The sequence below is a fragment of the Euphorbia lathyris genome, chromosome 7 (genome assembly GCF_963576675.1).
Source record: "Euphorbia lathyris chromosome 7, ddEupLath1.1, whole genome shotgun sequence".
NCBI classification, from domain to species: Eukaryota; Viridiplantae; Streptophyta; class Magnoliopsida; order Malpighiales; family Euphorbiaceae; genus Euphorbia; species Euphorbia lathyris.
Window position 1 is genome coordinate 40,939,600 of NC_088916.1, and position 13,891 is coordinate 40,953,490.

At 37.0% G+C, this 13,891-nt stretch overlaps 1 protein-coding gene across 1 annotated transcript; it reads right to left on the bottom strand.

Annotated features, from left to right (window-relative positions):
* Window positions 1–274: 274 nt before the first annotated feature.
* LOC136235594 (receptor protein-tyrosine kinase CEPR1) lies at window positions 275–3,534 on the bottom strand. The gene is made up of 2 exons (XM_066025385.1): window positions 1,005–3,534; window positions 275–829 (listed from the first exon to the last, which is right to left on the bottom strand). Exons 1-2 carry the CDS (start codon window positions 3,475–3,477, stop codon window positions 444–446), a joined length of 2,859 nt encoding a protein of 952 aa, XP_065881457.1. The 5' UTR covers window positions 3,478–3,534; the 3' UTR covers window positions 275–443.
* Between the last annotated feature and the right edge of the window lie 10,357 nt (window positions 3,535–13,891).

The window sequence follows — 13,891 nt, forward strand, 5'->3', positions numbered from 1 at the left end:
CTCGCGAATCAAAACCTTCCACCCTTAACCAATAATGTGTCTTTTTGGGGAGCCTTTGTTTTTTCTTTAGATGGCCCTCTAATGAAAAAAACAGCGTAGGATAAAAGAGAAAAAAACAAAATTCTCAAAAGCTAGGGAGTGCTTTCATTTTTTAGTCTTTGAAATATGGATGCTATGCGTTACTATAAAGCAGTTTTATTGATTACAAAATTCCTCAAAAATCCTTGCACGGGCAAAAAAACAAAATGGAAAAGTATCAAATTTAAAACATAAGGGGGAGAAAAGAATCTATATGTTACTTTAGTTAAAAGAAAGAAAAAAAAGAAAAAAGAGTAGTTGTTTATGATAATTGTCTCTATAGTCAATACATTAGGGACTATTCTATGCTGTAGATACAATGGGATTTCAACTAGAACTCTGCCATATCCCTATAGCAGTTATAATCAATTGTTGCTGATTATCTTATTGACATTTGAGGTCTCTTTGGTCTTATTCGACAACTTGAAAGAATCAAATCTGCATGGATCTGCCTCAATCAGCAACTGAACAACCTCATTCATTGTTGGGCGAGGGCCTGGGCTATTGCAGGTACAGCGCAAGGCAATTCGCAGAACTTGAATCATCTCATTCCAGAAAGACCTTGATAATTGCTCGTCCAATACCTCCACCACTCCTTTGCTTTCCACTTTTGCTGAAACCCAGTTTATGATGTTCTTGTTCTCGCCGAAGTCTGCCTCTACTGGCTTCTTTCCAGTTATTAATTCCAACAGCACCACCCCAAAACTATAGACATCACACTTGGTTGTTGCTTTAGACAAATATGCATATTCTGTCATAAGAATAAAACTCAATAAAAATGGTTCAACACATCCAACTACACAACATAAGGAACTGCTTGTTAATGATATCTTATTCATAAAACAGGGTATAGTGATTCAGACAATTTGTTAAAGAAAATTCTTCTAAACGTTAATGTGTCAAACTTATTTGGATCAGGAATTTACCTGGAGCCATGTAAGCATATGTTCCTACAACAGCGGTGGTAGTGGAATCCTTCCCTCCTTTAGCTTGCAAAACTTTGGCTATGCCAAAGTCTGCAACTTTGGGCTGGTAATTAATATCTAGCAAGATATTGGTTGACTTTATGTCTCTGTGAATGATTGGTGTCAATAGATCATGGTGTAGATATGCTAAGCCCTGAGCAACCCCCAGTGCTATTTGATGACGGGTGGGCCAATCCAGATGGATCCGGTCTTTGTCAAGGGCATCCCTGAGGTTTCCATTTGGCATGTACTCGTAAATCAAGAGATTGCAATCCAAACTGGAGAAGTAACAGTACAATTTGACAATGTTCTTGTGCCTTATACTTCCCAGGGTCTCAACCTCAGTTTTCAATCCCTTGTCCAAAACAAACTGATTTTCCGAAGCTGAACCTTTCATTCCATTGCTCCATAGCCTCTTCGCTGCAATAACATCTCCACTACTCAGTTGAATCTTGTACACTATCCCAGATCCTCCACGGCCCACTTCATTTTTATTAATCATCCCTTCGAAGATCTCTTGTTGATCAAAACTTACTCGATGGAAGCTTTTAACACTATAAGAGAAGATTGAGGATGACATGGTTTCTTCTCGTTCCTCTTCTTTACTGAGTTTACGTTTCAGAAACAAGAGAGCCCCAACTACTATGATAACTACTGAAATTCCAATCACCCAAATAGAATTCAACCTCTTCCGCTTATAATTTTGTGAGCATATGGGAAAATCTGGAGCTGATGAAACATAGACTGGAGCACAAAGACCTGGGTTGCCTGAAAAGCTCTCTGACAGACCACCTCTTATCAAAGAGAGAGGAATTGGACCAGAAAGATGATTGTTTGTGAAGTTGATAGAATTTGGTAACAACTTGCTCAGACTTTCTGGAACACTTCCAGTAAAAGTGTTGTTGGAAAGATCAAGAACGTTGAGAGATTTTAGATAAGAAAGTGAATTGGGGATGGAAGAGTTCAGGTTGTTGCCTTGCATCATCAGTAAATTCAGCTTTGTCAGGTAGCCGATTTGGAAAGGTACTGGTCCAGACAAGAGATTATTGCTGACATCAATCTTTACCAGATTGATAGCCCCAGAGATTTCAGGAGGTACAACTCCTGAAATCTTGTTGCTTTGCAGAAATAATTCTGACAAGTTTCTAGCACTTCCAAATGTGTGAGGAATTGAACCGCTAAAATTGTTGTAACTTAAATCAATGATTGAGACATGGGGAAGACCTAGAATTCCTTGTGGTATTGATCCTTCTAAATGGTTGTGACTGACTCGGAACCGTAGAAGTGGCATGCATTTTGCATAGCTATCAGGTAGCTCCCCCGAAAACATGTTATCCATAACAAGGAAGTATTGCAGTTTACCTCCCTTGCAAACTTCTGCTGGTAATGGGCCTGAGAGTTTGTTCTCTGACAAGTCTAGGACCATCATAGCTGATAGATGCCCTAATTGCTGTGGAACTTCTCCTGTAAGAGAGTTTTCATAAAGTGATAATATACGCAATCTTGTTGAGTTGGCTATACAACCTGGGATTTGTCCGGTAAGGCTGTTGTTGTAAGACTGAAGGACTTCGAGCTTGGGAAGCCGGCATATGGAGTCTGGAATGTTTCCAGTCAAGTTAGTGACTGAAATGTCCAAATCTATAAGCTCTGTCAAATTCCCAATTTCCTCAGGTATATTGCCAGAAAGGAGATAATTATAGTAGAGTTCAAGCTGTTGCAAGTTTTTCAGCAATCCTATCTCTACTGGAATATGGCCTGTGATTAAATTCCCACTTAATTCAAGATCAACAAGGGATGTCATGTTGCCAATTGTTGCCGGGATTGGACCAGTTATCATGCACGTCATCAACAGCATTGTTTTAAGCTTTGTCAGCCTGGAAATGTTCTCCGGCAGTTGCCAATACTTGAGTTCCCCATTTTCATTGAAATTGAGGTACTCAAGATTACTAAGGTTAGTCACTACCGATATTGGAAACTCACCTCTGAAGAGGTTGTATGACATGTCAAGTGCCCGAAGATATTTCAACGGCGAGAAATCAGGAAGTGTTCCAGTTAGATACAAACGACTGGTGTTCAGCTCTTCCAGGAGAGAACAGTTGATGATGGTCTGAAGGAAGTCTCCATACAGACGGTTATGGCCGAGACGGAGAACACGCAACTGTGGGAGATAAGAGCATATATCAGTTGGAAAACGGCCAGAGATTGACCAACCAGTTATGTCAAGTTTTTCAACATATCCTTGAGTGTTGCAGCTAACTCCCCGGAAATTGCAGTAAGATTTTTCTCCAGTAATATCCCAATCAAGCAGGGCGTTTCCGGAGAGAGAGGTTCTCATTAAATTGAAAAAGTGAGATTGATTTGTAGTGATTGCTTGCAAAGGGAAGGTTAGATATACAAGTGATAGAAAAAGGAAAAAAACAAAATTAGGAGCCATTTGAGAGAGAAGGAGTAAAGGTGGTTGTTGCAGAGAAGGAGGTGAGGAAGCAAAGAAGTATATAAATGAGATGTTTGAGTGGGTGCAGTGATGATAGAAAAGCAGATTCATGTATTGGTAGTGCGAGAGAAAGAGAGTTAGGCATATCTTTGCATAAAGAAAAGAGGTCTATACTCCACTAACATGTGTAGAGAATAACATTTAGTGCCAATCTTTTACATAGATAAGATGCTCTGAATAAACTGCATCTCCTCCTCCTCATCACCGTATGTATGTTCTTCTGATCAATCTCTTTCCGTTGGACAGCTGATGCGCATACACACTACTGCTATGCTATGGTATGTTTCTCCTCTAATACTTTATTTGATTTAGCATGTCAATATGAACAACTTTCTTGCCCATGTCTATTTTCCCAATCAAGCCTTTCTATATTTTATTGTTAAAAGCTTATGAGTGGTCAGCTTATATGGTTCCTTTCTATCCAAATTTCTTTATTAGGTGATCAAACCCAATTTATTGCTACTTCCTTTGAAGCTTGATTTAACTGTGTCATATCAACTTTGAAGACCGTCAAATCGGCAAAAATAAGGTTGCCGGAGGTTCAAAATTGACAAATTTAGATATGTGATATATTGAGTTATAACTTTAAAGTGCTGAATGACAAAAAAAAAAAAAAAAAAAAAAGAAGACAAGTTTGTATCTTTAATTATAAACTAGACCTTAAAAGTTGAGATTGGTAAATGGAGGAGAGTATTATGAAATTGGTGTGAGGTGGAAGTGGGAATTGAATTATATTCTATTTGTGTAGGATGGTGTTGGGGAATTGGTTGGTATTGGAAGGAGAAGGATCATATTCGAAAACAATTGATTAATTGATATGGAAATTAGAACAATAATTAAAGAGAGGTACTTAAAAGAGTACACAGTTATATGTTCTGTCCCCACATTTCTTAACTGTCTGCATACAAAATACTTTAAAGCATAAAGGAATTTTCTTTTTTAGATCTTTTAATCGAAAGGACCCTCACTTCCTACAAAATAATATACTATGACTTTTGCATTACTTAATGCCTTTGAGGTTAATTCACCTTAACTCAACACTATTCTCTATTACTGTTATTTTGTACAAATTAATTCACATATTATTGATTTTGATAGATAAGAGATAAATATTAATAAATTATAGGCTATGGTGAAAACAATTGTTCAAAACCAAAGCCGCCTTAGGTTGATTCATGTTCTTCGTGAAGGTAATCATGCCGCGGACTGGATGGCGAATTATGCAGGAAGTTTACCCTTGGGTCTTCACGAGTGTGAGGTGGCCCCTGCAGGCATCCTGGATATCTTATTTTCTGATATTTATGGTACTTGTCTTCCTAGGATGACTAGTATCACTTAACTTGTTCTTTGCTGTGCTCAGGGGTTTCGTCCTCTCCATTAAAATAAAAAAAAAACCAAAGCCGCCTGGACTGCCTAGGTGCTTGAAATCGAGAATCCACCGCGATTTTCTTCAATTAGTCCTTCTAGGCGTTTTTGTGGTCCCTAAGCGATTTTTAATCGTTTGGGCTCCGTCTAGGCCGGCTCAACGCTGCCTAGACTGTCTGAATTCTGCCTAAGCGACGATGAACAAAAGCATTTTGTATTATAAATTTATTTTTTTCTTTATTATAATTAACTTTTGTGTTGTTTCGAAATGTTGATTTTTACTCATTTTTAAAGGTATATATTACAGATATATGTGTTTTTATATATTAAATAATTTTATATTATTATTTTTAGATAGTATAATACATATTTTAATTGAATTTATATAATAATTTATTGATTAATAAATATAAAAATACAAATCCGATTAAATTCTCAGACTAGTTCCCGATTAATCCTCGAGAGCTCTGTCCGTCTGACTAGTGCATAATGTTTGTTACAACCTTGGTGAAAACCCTAACATCTTTATAGGTATATACTTTAAAGCCAATATAAATGGGAAGACATTGTTAGTGATAACACAATTTTTTCATTTTCTCTATATAAACAACATACTTTTCTTCTTTATGTGAAAGTAACATAGAACATAAGAACAAGATCCAACATTATAATTCTACTCTTTGATTTGATCTACTTGTTATAAGAATTTGAAGTTTTGCTCTAAAATTTACAAGAGGTATTTATGTCGTGAAAATTCATTGCATAGTTCGTCGATTTTCTGTTTGTTGTAATTCTGTATATTTTAGGATCTTGAATATATTTGATTACATATTAATCACGTAAATTCATCAATGTAATTTAAGGTTTTTACAAGATTATTTATTATCACACTATCCTTAATATTAAATTAGGTGGATTTAAACTTTTGTTTGACTTTACAAAAAAAACAAACATCTTAAACGAAGATTTCTATACATATAAATGTCTCATGGTTGAATAAGTATCCAATGACAATTCTAGTTCAAGGATCTAGATATTGATGAGATTTACTCTGCAATGGATTATAATTTGCTACTTGTTGTCTGACCATTTTCTATCATTTTGATTTGACTTGTCGAATGCCAAACACTATCGACGACATGGATCCGAGGGTTCTTAGTAAGTTCGACCCGGTAGATGCAAAGATAGTAAGAGTGGAGAAGCAACTCACTGGAATGGGTAACTAAGTTACTATGCTATCCTAAAACATGACGTCATGGAAGAGATCAAGGTCCAACTTTTTAATGTGTTGAAGAGATTAGGTAAACATCTCGTGAATGATGAAGATTTCGCTTCCCATGGACAAAATGTATGAATAAAACCGATTGAACTAAGCACTAAGGATGCGACAATGATTGCTCAAACCACCAAGCTTGGTCCAAGGCAACACCACATTGAGCTGGGTAATGGCACCTCTAATCGTAGCAATGCAAATCCGCAATGCTAGAATTGACATGACATATCTTTACAGAAGAATTATTGCAATGTTTTGCTTCTTGATATTCTGAACCCGTCTAAAGAAATAACAATGCTGCAAAAATGGGGAAAATGGCAAAATTTATTGAAGACTTTGAATAAGTAGTTTCCCTAATCCAACAACAACCAAAATTTAAAATATGTTGGGTACTTTATGAAGGGTTTGAAGGAGGAAATTAGATAGAAGGTGAGGATGCACCCTATTACTCGCCTGGATGGCAAAAACAACAAAGAAGAACAAAAACAGAGGCGGTATCATTAATCCCAGGAATGCAAGTTGGGTGACAAGAGAAAGAGGAATTAGTAATCACGTGACTCGGTCACAAAACATATGGAAAGGAAGGTTCAATAGGGTTGGAAACTCAGTAGGCTATGAATATGACAAATGAAATGAGATTGAAGGAAAATATTATCTCAACTCATCTTACTTAAATTCCAGTCCTCGACCATCATCTACAAATTACGCAACAGAGGTACCAAACACATAACATAGAAGGAGTGGGATGACTGGAAAAAGAGAAGATTATGCTTTCAGTGTGTAGAACCATACTCACCCCAACACCACTGCCCGGAAGCACGCCTCATAATGTTGGTACTAGCCGACGATGAGGACGTTAATGAAGAAGGAGATATCGTGTTAGTAGAAGAAGAGTCAGTAGTGCAAAGGGAAGATAGTGATGGAGAAATCAGTGAGTGCAAATTTTTAGGATGGAATGAGATGGTTGAGCACTAAGAAGAGGAGCTAAAACATTCAAATTTATTGGGGAAGTCGTTCTAAACTGGCAATTATCGTGTTTCGTGTCAAAATCGTGTTATCTCATATTTATATTCCATATGGTTTTATATGTTATAAATGCTAGAAAAATGATTTTCGTGTCAATCGTATCGTGTCAGTCGGGTTGGCTCTGTAATCGTGTTTTCGTGTCAGAAATTGCCACCTCTAGTTCTAATCCCAATTTCCGTATTAGTTGACAATGGTGCAACGCACAACTTCATCTTCAAGAGGCTAGTCAATTTGTTGTGATTAAAGGCCGAAGTAGGGAAGGAGGTAGTAATTCACTTAGGTGGTGGCCACCGAGTGAACATATCAAAACATTATTTGTTAATCCAGTTGGCTATGGGAGATTTTGAATGTCAAATTAAAGCTTTGGTGTTCAATATTGAAAATTTGGATGTAATATTTGGTATGGAGTGGTTGAGGACTCTAGGAGTGGTGTGGCATGACGGGAAGCAACACAAAATGAAATATAAGGAAAACACAATGAAGCACCCCCTCACTCCAATCATGGTTGGGATAAGGATGGGGAATTAGTAATGGCTCAACGGGAAGCTAGAAAAGGAAGGTCTGAACTGGAGGGGAAACAATAAAAGGTAATTTAATAGGCTACTAGAGAGATTTGCATCGGTTTTTAAGGAATAAATAGGACTGCCTCTTGACTGGGGAATTTCACATGCTATCAACTTAGTTTTAAGTTGCACACCTAGGTGTGAGAGACCCTACATTTACCCTCACATCATAAAGATAAGATTTAAAGGCAAGTGGAAGACATGTAGAAACAGAAGCAGTGCTTACTCTGGTGTGGTATTTCTGCTGAAAAAGAAGCATGCAACTTGGAGGCTATGTGTAGACTATCAGTCTCTAATTTGGGTGACGATTCCCGATAAATACTCGATTCCAATGGTTGATGAGTTATTGGACTAGCTGTGTGGAGCTCGTTTTTTCTCAAAGATATACCTCAAATCTAGATAACATCAAATTTTGATGAAAGCAGAATACGTTGAAAACAACATTTCTACCCCTATTGGCCAATATGAATATTTAGTCATGCCATTCGGATTCACTGATGCACCAACAACATTCCATGCTACCATGAACAATATATCTTCATGCCTTATCTTCGAAAGTCTTTTTTGGTCTTTTTCGATGATATATTAATTTTTAGTAGTGGTTGGGAGCTTCACTTGAAGCATGTTGAGGTAGCTCTAAGGGTATTAGATGGCAACCAATTTGTGGCTAACCTTAAGAAGTGCCAATTTGGAGGGGAAATGGTCGAGTACTTGTGACATATTATCACTATACTATAGCAGTTTCTATTGACTGTTAAAAGATCAAAGCAGTTGTATCATGGCCAGTCCCGACAATAGTGAAGGGAGTTCGAGGATTTCTCGACCTCACAGGCTACTACCAGAAGTTTATAGCCAATTATGCTAAGATAGCCAAATCTTTCACTAAACTAACAAAAAAAGATGAGTTTCTGTGGTCTGAGGATTCTTAAGCAGTTTTCGATGCCTTAAAACACATTATCACTATTACCTTAGTGTTGGCATTAGCAAACTTTGCAGAATTGCTCGACATTGAGTGCGACGCTTCTAGGAAAAGAGTGGGAGCGATCCTAATGTAACCTTCAAGACCAATAATTTTTTTAGCAAAGCCTTAGTCGAAAGAAATCTAGCCAAGTCCTCATATGACAAAGAAATCATGGGATTGACATTGACCTCTTACTCTTTGAGGACTAATATGATTTTTCAGCTTTAGATTCCTCAGTACCATGCTTCTTAGAAGCTTTGGTTTTCTCCAATTCGAAGTCAGATTTAGCAAAGCTGGCTCTGACTTTCTTGGTAGCTTGCTTTGGAGATATGAGAGATTTGGGAGTTGGCTCAGGCTCAACAGATTTTTTAGAAGCTTTTTCGCTTCTTGGCTTTCTTGGGTTCAGCACTAGTAGTGGCTACATTGGAAGGCTTGTTGTGTTCAAGGCCTCCAAGAATCTTCTTGTTTATCATAGACCCAATGCCGTGTTTATTTTCGGAGATTGGCGAGAGTGAGATTTCATAGTGCTAAAGAATTTTGGTTATGAGAGAACCAAAATTCAGCTATATAGTACACCTCTTCAAGGCGTTGATCAACATGATGGGAAGATTCAGAGCTTTGTTCTCCAGAATGTTCCAATTGATGCATATCTCGAAATTGGAGACAAAATTTATAGAGCCTTTCTTTATAAGGATGTAGTTCACGATGAGGTAGTGGGCTTGTCTGGGTACTTGGGCCATGGAAGTGGCAATCAGTTCACCACTATTTTTCATCTCCGATCTTTCGGAGTTCTGATCCTTCTAGGTTGACATCTAGAAAGTCAGCGAGGATCTGGGGAGTGATGAAGAGGGTTTTTCCTTTACAATTGTCACAAGAAGGACAGAGTCCTCTGAAGCGATGCAGAGGTTCTCATAAAACTCAATCACGAGGTAAGTGTAGATGACGCTCGGAAGGGAGAAGAAAGTTTACCATTTCTCCTGCTTAATCTAAGTAACAAAGGGTTCTGTTGAGTTCATGTAGGTCATCTCGAAGTATCTTGATTTGTGCAGTGGTGGGTTTTCTACTTCGTGAAAAGGACTGAAGGGTTCTAGAGTCTTAGGTTTCTCTTGTACTTTCTCCGGTGAATCTTCATAGTCCACTAGTTATTCCTTTGTTGAGGAAGGATTTACTTCTGAGGAGTTAAGATCCTCACTCTCAAAAGCACTAAATGAGGTTCTGTCATTGTTCTCAGATCCCATTATTGAAGCTTTAACGAAGAACTCTTTAGGGAGTGAAAGATTGCAGAGAGAAATAGAGAGAGCAGAAGAAATTTCAGGCATAAGGAAATAGTGATGTGATTTAGCCTCCTTTTATAGGCAAAATTAGGGCAGGTGAGAGGTCGGAATGGTAGAAGTCTTAAAACATAGGCAATTATGACCTAGATTCTGACATTATGTTAGTGACAACGCATAAATAGGGTAAAGTTAATGATGAATTTGTCGTTTCTAGCTTCTAGGTTTAATAGGCGTGCTAACCCTAGAAGACGTGGCATGCAATCAGAAGAGACACGTAGCAAGAAGCATTTATCATTCAAAGCATGCATACGTGGCACGCAGAGCTACTGAAGAGGATTGTCTTGAGCTAAAGTTGAATTTATAATGTGCATAACTTTTTTTAATAGTGATTTGTTGAAAAGGAAAGAAAAGAAAAAACCTCTTAAGATTATCTTTAAAAAAAGGAAAGTCAGCAAAAAAAAAAAAAAAAAAAATAATAATAATAAAAAAAAGTCTTGCTGATTGTTGATGTGAGTAAAATGAGCAAGTACAAGAGGATGAACATTCATGGAAAAGAGCTTTAAAGTCTTAGTTTTCAACCAGAATTGGAAGAAACAGGCAGAAATAACAGTTTGAAGTAGGAATCCTCACGAACAGGCTCTCAGTAGAACATAACAGCTTAAACAACAGCATTAACGGGTCATATGGAAGGAAACGGATAACGCGCGGGTCGAGCAAGCTACAGGAGAGAGAAAGAGAGATAAACGTGGAAAGTAAGACAACTTCCATCTTGCGCCAAGTGTAGGAGGATTGTTCACTTGTCATTGTATTTACTTTTTGTTACTCTTTACCCTTGTAATTAGGGTTGATGTTCGAAAAGGGGTATAAATAGGACAAAGTCTTATTGTAATGGTGCCTCGTTTTCCGCCACCATCAATTTTTATTCTCTGTTTTTATATTATTGTCGGAAGAATGTTTTTGGGAATAACAAGCGATTCGCTCATGTCAATGAGTGAGTAATTCCTTCTGCAGGCTTAGCCAGCCATTAAACGGCGACTGTAAGTATCTTTTGTTGATTAATGAAGTATTTATATCCATGAATGAGTGTTATTAGTATGCTTAAAGAATAGATTAAGATCAAATCTATATTATGGTTACCGAAGATGGCACGACGGTGCTCCGACGTAACGAAAATAGCTAATCGGCATATGTTGTAGTGGACGGACACGAAAACTACCACATATTGGGGTTTCCTTATGAATGCTTCCTGTTACTTAATGCTTGTTTGTATGTTAACGCAAGGACACTTGGTTAATATTACCTACTTAGAATCTTTAGAAATGGGACATCGGACCTTAGTGACAAATGAGGGAGAGACCCAACTCAGGAATATGGATTTACTTCACTAAGAGATAACTGTTAGGCACAGTTGTTCGTAGGCATATGGTTAGGTCTGTGCCTGTTCATCTTAAGTTCATTACATTTATCACTGTTTTAGTTGTTGTTTATGTTAAGTTTGATATTATTCACCCACTCAATATTCGAATCTAACACTTAAGGTAACTATTCTTCTCTCTAAGTGCAATCCCTGTGGAATACGACACTTGGTCTTACTAAACACTACATCCGACCTAGTACACTTGCTAGCGTCCAGATATAACACACCAATTGTTCTTTGTGTTTGTTCTTTATGCTTGTTCAAAAGAGGCACTATTCTTATTCTTCATTCTCTACTTGTTCCAAAAATTCAGCACTAAATTCTCTTCAATTTACAACTTGACTCAATTTTCTTTAGCTTGGTAGTCTTCTTTAGCCTAGTATTATGCCTTTCCTACCCATGCACCTAAGCCCCGATTCAACCCTTTTAAAGACCCTTTGATTGCGCTTATTTTCAATTCAAAGCAATAGAGTTTTGGCCGATTTGCAAGCTTATGGTTCTTAATTGTTCATGAAGTAGCTGTTGAGTGAAAACACATTGAACCTAAACACTTTGAGAGATTTGCGCGTTTACTCCGGTGAGGCATTCTAATTTTAAGTTGTTTTAATTAACCTAGTTAAAATTCAGGCTTATTACATGCTTTACAACTTCGGTTGAAAAACAAGAGCTTTGATTGGACGTTTGAAGTTGAAATTGTTTGGTTACTTGTCTTTTTCTTGATACTGAAAGCATCTCAACGTTTTTAGGATCCTTGCATTTTCTGTTGCTAGTTCTCTAAAATTGTTTGTCTACTTTCACATTAGTATTTCTAGTTTATATTTGGTGTCTTTTGTTATGTCTTGGTGTTTGCTTGAGGACAAGCAAAATTTTTTTTGGGGGTGTTTGATAAGTGCAAATTATACGTATTTATTTAGGATGTTTAGATATGTCTCGAAGCTTAATTATGACTTTTATTAACCTTAAATCTCATGATTTGCCTTAATGATGCATGTTTTGTTTTACCCGTGCCTGCTCTTTATTTAGAGAAAGAACGGTCAGATTATTCTACTTACTGTCTGCTTACTCTCAGTTTGGAGAAAGAACAGTTAGATGGCTCTGCTTGCTCTCCATTTGGAGAAAGAACAGTCAAACATGAAGGTAGAAGGAGTGGAGCTGAAGCCAAAAGAAGACCATCATTTTCAAGGACTTGTCATTGGAACTATCAATTTACCTTTTCTATGTTTTTGTCTTGCCAATGGAATTAAAACTTGTAGTTGGAACTAGTAATCTATGTCTTTTTGTCTTATACTGCAGACTATTATATGCAGCAGTTGTTTTGTCTACTTATGGCAGACTGTTTGTCTTTTGTGGTAGACTGTTTCGTCTGTTTTTGGCAGACTGTTCTTAACTGCTGATTTCTATAGTTTTGTCTTTGCTTTAGTATTTTATCATTTTTCTTATGTATTTAAACCCACTTTGGGCTGTTGTACTGATTATTAAAAAAAATTCAATCAAAAGGGAAGATTCAACAGAGAAGGTCTAATATAGACCAACTTTAAGTTTTTTTTTCTTCTTGTATTGCATAGTGAAAAGGAGTGAGTAGTCACTCTACATGCTGAAGCCAGCCTTAGGCTGGTGGATGTAAGTATTTTCTCCCCTAATATCAACGAAAACATCTTTAGATGATTGCTATTTTGGTTTGTAATTTATTATAGGTTTAGCTAACCTATAGTTAGTCGAATAATTGCGAAGGAGACTCGGATTAGGCGATGGAAACACCATCTAGCATATATTACTTAAGGATGGAGACACAATTAACTATGTGCCAAGGGTTTTTAGCTTCACCATTAAAATGCTTTCTTATTCTTAATGCTTAGGAGTCTCTGTAAACACAAAGGAAACTAGTTTGCATGCTCTTAAAGAATCTTTGGAAAATGGGAGACCTGCCCTTAGTGAAGTTAGTGGAAGAGACCTTGGATTTATGCTTGTAATATCGTTCATTAGGGAGGAATTTGCTTGTTCACTAGTTGTCTGGCTGCGCTTCCAGCCTGTTCTCTTTTATCTCGAATCACCCTAAATTTATCTTGCATGTTTTTAATGTTTTTATTATGTTTAATTTTAGTTATCAAAATCCAACCTTAAGATAACAACCATCCATGTGGAGACGATAATTTACTTACACTTTATTACTTGTACCTAGTGCACTTGCTAGAGTCACACCTTTTAGGACAACAACGAATTTAGGAAGCATGAGTTATTTTCTCGGAATAGAGTTTCTGCAAAAGGATGAAGGAGTGTTCATTTATCAGAAAAGATATTGATAACATCCAGATATTATCCAAAGGCAAATTTATAAAGCTTCATGTAATAAAAGGACCAAAAGAGCATTTAGCCATCAGTAATAGCTCCATAAATAAGCTAACGGTCATACTTGAATGAACATATTAACTACCATTAATGTAGCATCAATGGAGGGCTTTCTAGTTACAAGATTGA

Coding starts and splice junctions, on each gene's coding strand:
- LOC136235594 (XM_066025385.1), bottom strand. CDS start 3,477: ATGGCTCCTAATTTTGTTTTTTTCCTTTTTCTATCACTTGTATATCTA. Junction 830..1,004: donor ATATGCTTACATGGCTCCAG/GTAAATTCCTGA, acceptor TTCTTATGACAG/AATATGCATATTTGTCTAAA.